Source organism: Frieseomelitta varia, unplaced genomic scaffold (assembly GCF_011392965.1).
Source record: "Frieseomelitta varia isolate USP_RPSP 00005682 unplaced genomic scaffold, Fvar_1.2 scaffold_146, whole genome shotgun sequence".
NCBI lineage: Eukaryota > Metazoa > Arthropoda > Insecta > Hymenoptera > Apidae > Frieseomelitta > Frieseomelitta varia.
The window spans coordinates 685,283-699,404 of NW_025109150.1; the positions used below are offsets into that span (position 1 = coordinate 685,283).

A 14,122-nucleotide genomic window follows, 5' to 3' on the forward strand; every position below is an offset into this window, starting at 1 on the left:
TGGCGGCGATTTGTTCGATCGATCGAAGAGCAGGAGAAGCTCGAGGGTGTCTAAGCGTGGAGAATACGCGCGCGCGAGTGGCTCCGCGGCGCGAGGAAGGAGAATAGAAGAACGTTATCCGCGGAGGAAAGATAACCGGGGTCACAGTTATCGACGTAGACGTCGGCGTGCAAGAGAGCAGTAGCGCTCGAGCAACGACGTCCATTTCCAACGAGGGATGGCAGGACGGCAAGAAGATCGATCAGGCCTAGCTAGAAATCGCACCCCCGCGTGAACGTGGAACGTGGCCCGCGTGGAACGGGAGCAACGTGTAAAGTGGTGGTGTGGACACGGGAAAGGAAAGGTAGCGGAGGGTGGGTGGGGTCGCGATCGCGCGGCCGCGCGCTCGCTCTACTCTTCGAGGAACCCGATGCGATCGCAGTTACGAGCGAAAGCCGCGCGAACAGTGACGGAGAATCGCACGCGAAGGAAGGAAAGGAAGCAAGGGTGATAGAGGAAGGAAGGAAGGAAAGAAGGAAGAAAGGAAGGAAGGAAGGAAGGAAGGAAGGAAGGAAGGAAGGAAGGAAGGAAGGAAGGAAGGAAGGAAGGAAGGGAAATTTCGTGTGGCGCATCGAACGAAAAATCGAATCCTCCTGCGGCAGATCGCGATGACACGCCACTGGCTCTCCCGCCTTCTCGCATTTCTCGCGATCTATCCTGACAGACTCGTCGATACGTGATTGGTTGGAACCACGGGTCTGGTGCGGTCGTGGTGATTGACACGCCGGTCCTGAGGGAACCTCCCGAGACGGTGGACCTACGTAAGTAAAAGAAAGAAAAGAGGAAGCAACCCGTTGGCCGGGCGACCCGTTGTTCGTCGGCGTGTTAATACGGCGCGTTAAGAATGCCGCATTTCCCTTTCGAGACCATGGCTGCCGACCTCAAGCCTGTGCCTGAGCCCGAGCTTTTGTCCCGGACCTGCCACTCTGATCGATATTTCACCAACCCCTCTGCTTCTCTCTCTCTCTCTCTCTCTCTCTCTCTCTCTGTCCCTCTCTCCTTCTTGCTTTCGTTTTCTGCGTGTATGCGCGTAGAACACGTATAGAACCCCCTTTTCATTCGCATTGTTTCTTCCACGAGGTTTCACATCATTCGTTGCGACGTTTACGACATTCCATCCGGCGAAATCTTTATGTTCCATATCCTATCTTGTTCTCTCTCTACCCTCTAACGTCGTTGGCGTTGTTCCGCCTTGTTTTTCAAACAACGCTGCATTTTTCGTTCCACGTTCTACGCGTTATCCTCGCCTCCTTCTCTCTGTGTCTCCTCCGGCGTCCGTGTAATGAGAAAAACGATCGCAGTTAAGAAACCGCGAGGCGGCGCGAGAAACCGAGTTTTCCGGTTTACCTTGAAAGCGACGCGTGACCAACTCCGTGTCCAGTCGTTTGCATTTGCGCGTCAAGTGAATTAAAGCAGGAGACGTAACGGAGCATGCGAGCGCGTTCGTTAGCGGCTCGTTTCCTCTCGCGTGTTATGTATCACCCGTAGATACGGGGCGTTCGCTGATCGCGGTTTTTCTGCGAACGACGGCGACAGTGAATCGGCAGAGTGGGTCGCGGCAGAGTCAGCGAAGGGGGAACTGGCAACGCTTGATCTTGCCGGGAGGGTAAGAGAAAAAAAAAAAAAAGTGCCGCGGCAGAATCTCGAGTGCCAAAGTGCCAAAAGGTGCACGGAGGTTTCAAGCGTCGTTTCGAGATACCGATCTCGGAAGGAAGATAAGAACGACGGGTGTAAGAGGGGAGCAAGAAGCGGTGGGAACGAGAGGGGGAGAAAAAAAAGAGAGAAAGAGGAGATGCGGTAGAAAAAGGGGAGAGACCGCGATGCGGACATATAAAATATATGTCCAGAACTTGACAGACACACGGACGAGATTGGCGTAAACAAAGATGCGGTCTAAGCAGACGTGAAGGGACAAAAAAGGGAAACGTCGAGCGTTTTAAGCGTTTTATCGCGTTGCTCGCGCTGCTGCTGCTGTCGAGTATCTTGCCACTTCCCTCTTCTCCCCTTTCGCTGCCATTCCGCTGCCTTCGTAAGAAGAGGATATCGCGGTTAACTTGCTCACGGATATCCGCATTGTTTCGCGTCAACCAGCCAACTCAGCTGACCTACATTGGCCAGCCACCAGGCAAAATGGAATATCGAGCCACTCGATGCTCATCTGCGGAAAACCACTTGCCATCCCTGCAGGGAGACCCAGCGTTGTACTCGTCGTCGTCGTCGTCGTCGTCGTCATCGTCGTCGTCGTTGTTAAACCTTGCCGCTCTCTCGTTCGCTACTGTTCAACGTTCATCGTCATCGGCGTTACCGATCTTTCTGCTTGTTTTCTTACGTTTCCTACGTTGACACGCGGACTCGAAGAAAGAAAACAATCGATTCACGCAAACTCGCGCCTCGCTTTCGGCGGCGGGACATTCGAGGGCAAACCTTGCCTCGATTATGCATCGCTGAAGCGCAAGAGTCGCGCGCAATTTCACTCGATCGACCACGTGTAATCGACACAACTGATCAAACACTCTGTTCGCGAACGATCTAGCGAATGTTCACACGTTTCTTTCTTTCTTTTTCGCTCGATTGATATTATTTAATAACCGCGTCTCCTGCAACGACAAAGTCATCGAAATAAGAACGACGACGTTCACAGAGGTACAGAAGAAGTCGCTGGTCGAAACGCAATGAAGAGTACGTCTTGCCTTTTCGTATCGCGTTATAACGCTTTAACAGCCTGAATCGTTTCAATCGCGCAACGTAAATCGGCAAGACGCGCCAATTAGACGATAATCTATGATCAAGGTCGATCGTACGAGCTGCCAGACATTTCGTATGTTTTTGATTGGCATCGTTCACCGTTAATGCAAACTAACTCGCTACTCCTCTCCCTTCCACTCCTCTTTCTTCTCTTCCTCTTTTTACCTCTCCTTCTCCGTCGTCCCTCCTCCCGCCGTTTCTTCTCCTTCTCCACTTCCTTCTTTACTCGCCCCTTCCAACTTTCTATAAGCCCGCGTGCCGTACTAAAAATAAGTTAATGCTGAAGCATCGTCTTTCGTACACGTTGCTGATGAAAAGAAGAAAAAGCGGCAGAAAGAAATAGTCCGGCGACTCGCTCGAACACGAGGGAAACGCGTTCACCAATGTTGCTTCCATGACGTTTTGTAAAACGGTTCGCGAACCGGTAGCAACCTGCCGGAACCAGCCGACGATACGCGGACAATCGAGGCGCAACGAGAAGCCAAAGAGGAGGAAGAAGAAGGAGAAAGAGAAGAGAGAGAAAGGCAGAGGCTCGAGTAGAAGTAGCTGAGTAAATCGATTAAGAGATTTCGGGCGGGATCGGTTATTCATTCTTTGACATTGTCAAATAAACGAATTGGCAATTGATAACCGGCGACAGGTGACAACTGTCAAGGGGCGAATAATAACGAAATCGATACAATAATCGCCGAATTATCTCTGGAAATCACGTACCTCTTTCACGCGAGAACTCTACGCTATATCGTTATACGTGACTGGCGTTAAAATATACAAAAACTGCTTGTGCGACACAGTATCTGGAGTATCTAGACATGAGGAGCTCAGAAGCCAATTAGTGTGTCATTTTCCATAAAAAAAAAAAAAAAAAAAATAACTTGTGTGACAAGCATATTTTCAATCGTTAAAATTACAGTGATTACATTATAATGACTACCATCCAACAATTTAAACATATTTGCACAACACAGATTGCTTTTAATAAGAAGTAACTTATACTGATTGGCTTCTGAGTTCTTCGCGTGTAGTTGAGTTTCGATCATTTATTTGTTAGTTAAGAATATCTTCGTGAAGCGCACGTTTGTTTGAACGAAAAGATCGGAGCTTTATTTTCTTTTTGACTGATCAAAAAACGTTATCTTTAGATTAATTATCGTTAACTTATATTAACTCATCGAGAAAGTTATTTTATTTTATTATTATTAAAAAGTAGCTCTATAAGGGTGAGATAAAATGTTTTCCAGTAGTGACGTAAGGAACGAAAGTGAGGCAGCATTTCATGTATTATTTAAAGAACTTGAAAGTGATCCCAGAAAATTCTTCGATTATTTTTACGTGTCTCCTGCCTCGTTTGAGCAATTTCTAAACAATGTCCTACACACAGTTCCTCTCATCTCGGGGTACGATACGAAATATACGAAGAGAGAATGAAGAAATTTGTTTTCTTTTTCGTCAGTCGCCTTCGTCCGAAAAAAAGTTGCAGCCTGACGAATCCATATCCCAAGAGAACGCAGTGTAAAAGTTTCTACGGTATCATATAATATAATTTATAACATAATATGATTACAATATATATATATAGTTAAAAAGATATAGCTCCGATATCGTCTGTTTCTCCAAAAACGCATGTTTCACGCAAAAGGATACTTAACTAAGAGACAAATAATCGATACTGAACAACCGTATTAGCTAAATACTTTATGTAAGTATTTATATAAAGTACTTTAAGTAGCATACTTTATATAAGTAACATAAGTACCTTTCTATATTTTATTCTTGGATACGTATCCCTTGCGCACGCACAGCGATACACGTATCTCCGTGTGAAAGGGAGACTTAATAAACTCAAATTTCCGATAGCAACTGAAATTCCAATACCAATCGTTGACGCCCCCTGATTCGCTTTTTTGGACTGACACACGCCTATCGAGCATGAGCTATTACGAACGAATTTATCCCTTCATTCTCGTCTTCGTGCTCGTGCTCGAAATACAACGAAATGAGAGAAAAGATACAAGTATACCTGCGGATATGCAAACGAACTGTTGTGCTCGTACTTTTACGATTTTCATATTTCTCATGTTTCTTTCTCTACTTCGCAGATTTCGCCGAAATGAGGGACCATCCGTCGCGCCTTTTCTCCGATACGAGGTAAGAACACGATGCATTTCTTACGAGATTATCTCGGACAGACGTGAGAAATTTGAACTAAATTAATTGCGTTTATCTTGTTGCAGAACGGACGCGTAGAAATGCCAGAATGAGAAGTAAGCGAGATAATTCTATTCTTCGTCGAATACAAAGTGTACGAGTGTGCATACTATCGTTCATAAGTATCCTGCATATACTTTTATATTTAATGCAATTGGAAGCAATTAATCTTTTTCAGATTATTTAACAAAGTCAACAGGTTCTATACAGGTTCTAGTTCTATACATAATCATCAGTTACTGGTTATATACATAATACATCAGTTACTGGTTTATCGATTTAATCTTGTAAAAAACACTTTATTATCATTTACATATGACTGCTAACATTAATATGAAAAGGAAAATGAAGGAAAATCTTTCCTTCATTTTAACAGAGCTTTCTTAATGTGACTCGTGATCGTGAAATTAAAAATTAAAGTGTTCGAAGATAAAGAGCTTATCAAATTAAAAAAAACGAGACAAGAAGGTAAAGAGCTTGTCAAATTAAGGATTAAAATTAATAAGTAGCTCTATAATTATAAATGCCAAATTTATTTCTAAAATAAACTTGAAATCCGACTTTTAAAAGTTCAGTTTAACTGCATTATCGTGTACTATCACGCATGTCCATGACGATTACAATGCTTGCAAATCCAGTTCGACGTATTCGAAATTTCCTAATTAAAGTGCATTTTTCTCAGATCTAAGTAAATTTTCGGACACTTTTGAACGATAGTGTACGTGCTAATTCTGTGAACGCCGGTGATTTACGAGGCTGCAGAATGGCACATATTGCAGGAGTGGCGTTTCTGGGAACGGTCAGATCGGTACGCGGAACTTTCCTGAGGACGCTCGTCTTCGTCTTCCTGGCAACGTTCCTGTGGCTTCAGCTTCATGTGATCAGCCTGACCGGTCGAGACTCCGCTGGACAAGCCTCGTCGAACGAGACGCTATTCGCCCTTGTACCGCAAGAATTACATCGGTAAGTCGAATCGTGCGCAAACACGTGTGTTTGTATTTTCATCGAAAAGAAAAAGTCTTCGTCGAGTCCTGTACAGTGAAAGAGAGAAAAAAAAAAAAAGAAAGAAAGAAAATAAAGAAATAGATAGAAAGTGGGGAAAACGAGATAAGGAAAGAAAGAAAGAAGAGTTTATACTTACAGGTTTCTAAAAGATCGTCGAAATGGTTCTTCCTCAACGTTGACGAACGCAAGCACAGAGACGTTAACGGAGTTCGAAATAGCGGAGATTCGCCGGAACATAGAAAAAGCGAATGCCGAGCAAAGAGTATACAACGAAGAGTCTTTCGGCCCTTTGGCCAACGACGCTCCCATAATAGTGATTCAGGTGCACACTCGACTCACCTACCTCAGACATCTGATCGTATCGTTGGCCCAAGCGAAAGGGATCGAGCAAACCCTTTTGGTCTTCAGTCACGACGTTTGGCATCCAGACATCAACTATCTCGTGCAGAGTGTTGACTTTTGCCGGGTTATGCAAATATTTTATCCCCATAGTATACAGACTCATCCTCGAACGTTTCCCGGTGAAGATCCGAACGACTGTCCTCGAAATATTCGCAAAGAGCAGTGAGTAATCATCCTTTATAGTAAATGTAATTTCTATAATAAATCATGAGCCAATTTCTCAAATCTGACACACGGGCATGTGAAACGTAAAATTTCCCAATCGGACGGAAATTGCGGATCTAAAATTCTTGCAGACGTTGTAGAATATAAAGTGGAAAATTTATCTGGTCGGAAACAAGTGCGCAATACTATATGATGCGTTAGACGCATTCGCACCAAACAATAGACAGGTATTCTATAAACGTATCCACGTTACAATAAGTGAAAACAATACAGTAAGGTCACAAAGTGAAGCACTATGTATAGTCAATAATTGATTTAACTACAACTAAAAAATGCGCCGCATGCACTCTGTATTAAAACAAATAGTTGCTTGTTTACGATTTTAAATCTGACCATTTGATCAATTTTATTCTATAATTAAGAATCTGACATTAAAGAAGAAGAAAGCTGTAAAATCATACGCTAATAATAAGGAAGGTAATATACTTGTATGTTTAGACGTTCGCGTCTGACACTTGTAAAAAATTCTTCAGTTACTATCTCATCTTCGATTCTCAATGAATCCTGTTATTTTTCTCTGTTTCGTTGTACTTTTTCGCTATTTCGCCATAATTCGTAATTCCGCAGAGCTCTCAGTCTCGGTTGCATCAATGCCAAGCATCCGGATCTCTATGGACACTACAGAGAGGCGAAATTTACGCAAACGAAACACCACTGGTGGTGGAAAGCGAATCGGGTGTTCGATCAATTGTCGATCACGAGAAACCACACTGGGATAGTCCTTTTCCTCGAGGAGGATCATTACGTCGCCGAAGACTTCCTACACGTTCTTAGACTGATGGAACGTACCTGCAAGCATAGCTGCAAAAGATGCAACGTCCTATCTCTGGGCACCTATCTCAAAACCTACAACTACTTTGCCGACTTCAGCCGCAAGGTGAGAGGCTCACACGTGTCGCACTAATCGTTCCAATCGCTCTAACCGTTTCAGTCGCTCTAATTGCTCAAATTGTTCTAATCGCTTTACTCGTTCAGTGCGTGAACTCGAACAGCTCCTTCCCTAACCAGATATGCAAATAACCGTAAAAAAAAATCGGGCTAATTCTGCTTCTTGGACCGTTAACTCACGCGATTTTTTTTACTAGTGAGAAGTTTTTACTTATGCCTTGCTATTCAATCACTGTGATTATCCATTGTCGAAGGCCATGTGAAACACGAGTCACACTTTCCGTTCTTCATTGCGCAATTTCAAAATTCAATATTTCGTTTCGTAACAACTGTACACATTTTTGTCACTTTCTCGAACAGTTGAAAAACATTAATAGCATTAGTTATGCACGTTAATATCAATTAAGTTAAACTAACTACCTCTACTCTACTCTTCAGCTCATATTTCATAGCTAAAGACAAAAACTTAATAAACTTGCCATGTTTTTCTTCCATGTTGACCTTTATTTCATTTTCTGATAAAAGTTGTTTTTACTTGACAGTTGCATTCTCTCTTTCTCTGTCTGTCTGTCTTTTTTTCTTATTCCCCGCTCACCTTTCTTCTTCATCGCGTTTCACAAAGAAGGGAAGGAGAAGTAGATAGAGATAGGAATACATGAAAGGAACGAAAATTCAATGTATGAAAAGCAGGCAAATTCGAGTCGATCTGAATCAAAAAAAAAAAAAANGAAAAGAAAGAAAGAAAGAAATTAACCAGTACCGCGTAAAAAATCGTTGGACGATGGGTGCATACCGAATTATCATCATATCGAATCATTAGCTCGATTTCAGTATGAATATCTGTGTGTCGATGTTTCACGCACGCCTCGTCCGTTAGTTCCTTGGCGTCAACAGCGCCCTGCAAAAGGAGCTACTTCGTGGATTAAAGAGATGGGAGGCATCGGCAAGACTACAGTCGATAAAAGCTGAAGACACCAGCGAGAGCGGAAGAATCGGCGGATTTCCGAGCAGCAGCATCAGCAGCAGCAGCAGCATCAGCAGCAGCAGCAGTAGCAGCAGCAGCAGCAGCAGCAGCAGTAGTGGCAGCGGAAGCAGTAGCACCGGAAGTAGTAGCAATAGCACTCCTACCGGGATGAGCAACAGCAAAAACAACAGCATTAATGACATCGCTAGCAACGCTGGCGCTGCCGCCTTCGTACCCATCGCTCGGAACGCACAGATTTTGCAATCTGCTTCCGCGTGGGCTTTCCAACTCCTACCCGAACTCTACAATCATTATCAAAAGGTTGCCGACAACTTTCGACGACCCTTTCGTTACGCGTGCAATTCTCTTCCATCTCTCCCTGTCTCTATGGAGTCGGGCGCTCACGTGCGCACGCACGCGTCATTTTTTTTTTTCAGATTTGTCCGTTAGTTTGATCGACCTCCGATCGATAAATTCGTGATCAATGATCTGACGTTGTGCACGATCTTACGCAAGCTTCGAACAATCGTCCAGGGAATTGTCATAAATCCCACGAAAGAAAGTTCAATGTCATTAGATAACGATTAATAGGAGCAGCGTTATGTAACGAGTCGCGTTGTATGAAATTTGTTTTGAATGTTCAATAACATGCAATCGCGTGCGCGCACGCGCTCACGCGCACCGATCGTCCTGCGATCTTCCTATTCGTTTTATCCTTAATACGATGCCATCGCTACACTTTAAAAACGGCGTTCGTGATGTTTCATTCAGGCTGAGGTAATTCCTTGGATCTCGAGCAAACACAACATGGGTATGGCGTTTAATCGTGTCACGTGGAACAAATTGAGAAAGTGCGCCGCCCAGTTTTGCTCGTACGACGATTACAACTGGGACTGGAGCCTTCAACATATCGCGCAAACCTGTATGCCGCCGAGCAAAGGGCCCGGAATCGCGCCTCGTACAGAATCTGGTTTGATCACAATGATGATGAGGGCGCCTAGAGTTTTCCACATTGGAGAATGGTACGTCAGAATAATTCATTCTTTCTTATTTCCTGAAGGTAAGATTTCCTATCATTGACAAATGCAGGTACGTCAAGTGATCGCTGTGTGATTCAGCCAAAAAAATCTAAGACTTATAAGAAATCTTACCTTCACCTTCCCGACTGTATGTCTTCCAAAATATTTTTGTGATTATTAAGTATTCGTGAATGTTACCAATACCAGCGGAGTCCATCACAAGAAAACCAATTGCGAGTCGACCGCTGTGATAGCAAAGGTTCAAAACGTCCTAAAGGCTGCCCGAGAACATCTTTTTCCTACTCAACTGACGCTTACTGTAGCTGGTACTGCAAAAAAGACGAAGCTCAGGAAAGGCAACGGTGGATGGGGCGACACACGAGATCATCGGCTTTGTTGGAACATTACCGTTTATCCGGATCTTGTTTTACCTTGAGGCATCGAAATATCCTTTCAGTTCCTTTTTTCTTTTCTTTTACAATCTCCTCCCCTCTTTCTCTCTCTCTCTCTATTTATCTATCTATTTATCTATCTATCTCTTATTCTTTATCCCATTGTCCAAAAAGTCGCATCTCGCTTGTCCCGTTTCGTTTCTGCCTTGTCCTAACTCGTCCAGTTTCGTCTCTGGTGGAAGATGCTCGTTTAACAAGTTCCTTCGCATTGACAAATTATTATATCGATCCCACGGTCTGTTATCAGATCATGCGGTATCTCTAGCGGCGTACTTATCTTTATATTAATTCGTGCTGAATTTAGCAACCGATTCACGCGGCAAAAGCAATTCACGTTTTGCGCATAGCGACTCAACTCCTCGACAAATTTGCATCTCTATCGGTCGCCAGACGTCCCTGAGAAACACGCTTATCACGTATTCTAGTCATCGTATTTCAATAACGATTAACGACAAACGGGTAACAAAAAAAAAAAGTGATCTAGTGTCTATAAATCGTTTGCCCGATGGTAATCTACTAGGCAACGTTGCCCGCTTCAAGACGACCCAGATTTTTGAACTACTCGGAGTAATTCCGAGAGCGAACCAAAGCCATCCACGAGTCGCAAAATTTACATAGGATACGTTTTATATTTGTAACGAGAATCAACGAAAATAAACAAATCGATCGATTTTTCTCGTATCTATTATTTTCTTCAAACGTTTATTATCTCATTTCATCGTCCTCATTGTAAATTGAATATATCGTACCTCGATTGGCCGGCAGTCGTACTTGTACAAGCAATTTGTTCGTACCATCACCTAAATACCAATAAAAAAAAAAAGAGTGTCGTTCGTAAGCCGGTTACTCAACTTAAAATCATCTTAATCCCTTAGAATCCTAAAAGTTTCGCGTATGTTGGCACGTTATCGTCATATTCTGCCCTCATAAAGTTTCCTGCTATTGGTCCTTCCAAACTGTATTTTTCTGCAAACTTCTTTATGTTGAATCGCTTTCGTTGAGGGCCATCCCTGAAATTCGTACCAATCGATGATTCGCGATTTATCATTTATCAATTTATTGAAACAGAAAAAAAATAGAAAGTAAGTCAACTCTTTGCGGTCGTATATCTGTTTTCAGTCATCAAAATAAGAAACTAGTTCGTATATCGCATATCATACTGCTACGATATACTTCGTAAGTTATTACATGTGCACAAAGTTCTTAACTCGTTAAGGATTAAAAATATGTAATAACTTATCATAATGCATAATTTATGACATTCGTTCAATGAACATTTTAATCATCATCGTTTATACCTAAGTTTCGATACGACCACAAAATGTTAAAATCATGCAAGCTATACATATATACGTGTACCTGTTGCTTAGTCTTCTCTCGTCGAAAGTAATAGACCCTTGATTCTGCTTGTAAACGAGAAAGATGTATCGATGTTTCCCGCTACCTTTTGGTGGCGCTGGACCAACATACTCTGCTAATATTTCTCCTTTCGCAATATTTTCCTCTGGAATATTTCCAACAAGCCAATGCCGAAATTCTCGATTGTATCCTTTTCTGGTCGGCACATCAGCATCTACGCATGATAAAGCATCGAATTAGTCATGGCTTCAACAAGCATCAAATCGTAAGCCATCGAATCATCGATCGATTAAAAGTCAAACAGCAAATAAGAAATAGTAAACGAAAGAAACAGGTTTGTTCGCAGCGACTCGGTGAAAGTTGTCGCGAGTTGCAAGCCTCGAAAGTTTCACAAGGATAAGGTAATGTATATAAGGTCGCGTTCTTCACAATCAACTCTGGCCTGGAAATAAATTTATAAATTAACTCTGCCTACTTACCTGTCATTACAAGTGTGTAAAGAACTCCCCCTTCATGTTTATAATGAATTTCTGGAATCTTTTGCGTCTCCGTCGGAGTTAACTCATTTCCAAAATCAACCACTTTCTCTCCGTATTTGACCTAACTCAGATAAATATTATATTATTATAAATAATATTATATGAAATAATTTAATAATTTAATTTAATTATATGAAACAATTTTTTTTTTTAATTAATTATCTTAAATGATTACGCACAATTAATTAACAGGCATCTATGACTTTTACTTTCTCCTGACATTTTTTTTTTCGCATTTGTCACTCAGAGATTCATTCTTATATTAAACGTAATTATCCAAAAAAAAAACTACACCTCGATTTTCTCCGTTGGTGCCTTGTCCAGTATGTCAGGTACAATTTGCGCTTCCTCGAATTTTGAACGAGTATCTGCACCCGTGATAATATGGATACCGCAAATAAAGACTCCTGCAATTTATTTTTATCTTGTATTCAACATACGATGATTCAAAATCAAACTAGTCAAATTCATGATCCGATTCTAATTAAAAAGCACGCACCTATCACCATGAAATACTTCATCTTCGTTTCGTTACGATCGTTCACTTAGCCTCGACAAACTACAATACGGTCGACTCTGGAGGAACATTTTATCCCATCGACTCTCCCCCCTCCTTTCCTAGTTTATAACCTAACAACAAGAATTCCTATTACGCTTAACTTTTCTTTTCATTTGTTGTTGGACAACCATTTTCTCCCCTCTTTTCACAAATGTCCATGTCCTTATTCACTTAATGCTTCTTCAACCTCTTTAACATCCTCTTACTTAAATCAAATAAAAACAGTAATCATTCCAATCATCAAATCAATTTGATAAAATCTTATATATTAATATATCTTGCATAAAATGGATTAATTCGATCAACTACACTACGGTAATACATTGTAATTTAGTTTATTTTCCTTCTTCACGTACAAGTATTACAAGAATGTAAAATATCTGCATATCCATCTTCAAAATCTATATATTCCTGTTTCAAATTCCTTATATTCTACTCATGCTTAATCTCCTAATTGTTTATATAGGAGTGGAACATAATCATCAAATTCAGCCTGGTACATATTTCCAGCAATAGGATCTCCTAGTTTGTATTTTGCGGCGAATTTTCTTATGGAAAATTTTGCTCTATTATCCCCGCTGCGATTAGTTAAACGAGGTTCATCGAATGTAAGCTTTTGAGGCTGTTTATACAAAAGGAAAACATAACGATGTAATCCGGTGCCTTTTGGAGGACCTGAACCAACATATTCAGAGAGGACTTCTCCTTTGGAAACGTCAGAACCAGGAATGTTTCCTACAAGCCAGTGATGCCATTCACGAAATTTTGGTTCTTTACGACTTGGTGCATCTGGATCTGGAAGAAGAATTAATAAATTAATGTAATTATTAATTAAAAATTACTACTACAAAATTACTATTCTCTCATTAAATACATACCAGTCATACAGAGAGTATAAAAAGTATTTGCATCTCCATCCCATTTAACAGCAGGAGGATCCTTAACTTGTGTTGGAGTCAACACTTTGCCAATTTCAACAGCAAGATTATTTGGATAAGTGACTTGCAATACATTTGTGGGAACCTTGTCTATAACATCAGGCACAACACCGTGGGTCTGCAACTGTTGAGCCATGGATGACAAAAGACGAGTTCCAATTTCAACAAAAGGTTTTCTTGCAATTAACGAAGCTGAAAATACAATAAAACAGATATTAATAGATTATAATAGACTGAAGAAGTAACAAATAATTCGTTCTTTGTAATCGCGGTGAAATCATGAATACAAGGTTACCGGAAATGGCCGATACGAAACTCGAACATGCAATATGATTGATATTGAACTGTAATCAACTGTTTTTTACCAATTTTTTACGAAATTACAAACAAAACAAAAGATACGATAAAAAAAAAGAAAAGCAGCAGAAACGAAAGCAATACAAGGAAGAGAACATCGTAATATTCTGCATTACAGTATTAGATATTGCGTGCAATATTAGCAAAGTAAATACGATACATTTCGGCCAATTTATTTAACAGATATTACTTGCGTTCATCAAAAGCACTGACATGACACTCAAAGAACTCACTAACAAAATACTTTAAAAGGAAGAATGCAATGAAAAGTATAACTGACTTTGCACCAATCTTAGAAACCGGCACACCGTCGATCCTTGTCCTTCCTTTTTTGCAAATGCTCTATATATCAGTATACTACATATGCATTAGTAGCGCTGCATGGTTGGCCAATCACGTTCTCGAAACCATCAAACTGACAAA

The 14,122-nt window shown here is 41.4% G+C and overlaps 3 protein-coding genes across 23 annotated transcripts in view; 1 reads left to right on the forward strand and 2 right to left on the reverse strand.

Moving 5' to 3' along the window:
- Window positions 1–10,628, forward strand: part of LOC122533539 (alpha-1,6-mannosyl-glycoprotein 2-beta-N-acetylglucosaminyltransferase) — a 31,547-nt gene extending 20,919 nt beyond the window's left edge. Inside the window, exons 1-9 of one of the 16 annotated variants that reach the window (XM_043663367.1) lie at window positions 549–800; window positions 4,884–4,932; window positions 5,019–5,048; window positions 5,710–5,955; window positions 6,136–6,561; window positions 7,192–7,501; window positions 8,390–8,797; window positions 9,248–9,498; window positions 9,703–10,628. In XM_043663367.1, the coding sequence (XP_043519302.1) occupies window positions 5,756–5,955; window positions 6,136–6,561; window positions 7,192–7,501; window positions 8,390–8,797; window positions 9,248–9,498; window positions 9,703–9,931 (1,824 nt within the window). In that variant the 5' untranslated portion in view covers window positions 549–800; window positions 4,884–4,932; window positions 5,019–5,048; window positions 5,710–5,755 and the 3' untranslated portion in view covers window positions 9,932–10,628. The other 15 variants (XM_043663382.1, XM_043663446.1, XM_043663391.1 and 12 more) reach the window with 15 other exon arrangements.
- On the reverse strand, window positions 10,614–12,492 carry LOC122533664 (protein D2-like). The gene is made up of 5 exons (XM_043663591.1): window positions 12,345–12,492; window positions 12,140–12,252; window positions 11,786–11,906; window positions 11,307–11,520; window positions 10,614–10,957 (listed from the first exon to the last, which is right to left on the reverse strand). Exons 1-5 carry the CDS (start codon window positions 12,364–12,366, stop codon window positions 10,819–10,821), a joined length of 609 nt encoding a protein of 202 aa, XP_043519526.1. The 5' UTR covers window positions 12,367–12,492; the 3' UTR covers window positions 10,614–10,818.
- A 231-nt stretch (window positions 12,493–12,723) lies between these two features.
- LOC122533633 (protein D2-like) lies at window positions 12,724–14,101 on the reverse strand. Of its 6 annotated transcripts, none has more exons than XM_043663545.1 (3): window positions 13,980–14,101; window positions 13,283–13,534; window positions 12,724–13,199 (listed from the first exon to the last, which is right to left on the reverse strand). In XM_043663545.1, exons 2-3 carry the CDS (start codon window positions 13,476–13,478, stop codon window positions 12,847–12,849), a joined length of 549 nt encoding a protein of 182 aa, XP_043519480.1. In that variant the 5' UTR covers window positions 13,479–13,534; window positions 13,980–14,101; the 3' UTR covers window positions 12,724–12,846. The 6 variants fall into 6 exon arrangements, with proteins under 6 accessions (XP_043519480.1, XP_043519472.1, XP_043519492.1 ...); XM_043663537.1 differs by having other exon boundaries at window positions 13,890–14,043; XM_043663557.1 differs by having other exon boundaries at window positions 13,933–14,019.
- Window positions 14,102–14,122: the final 21 nt, after the last annotated feature.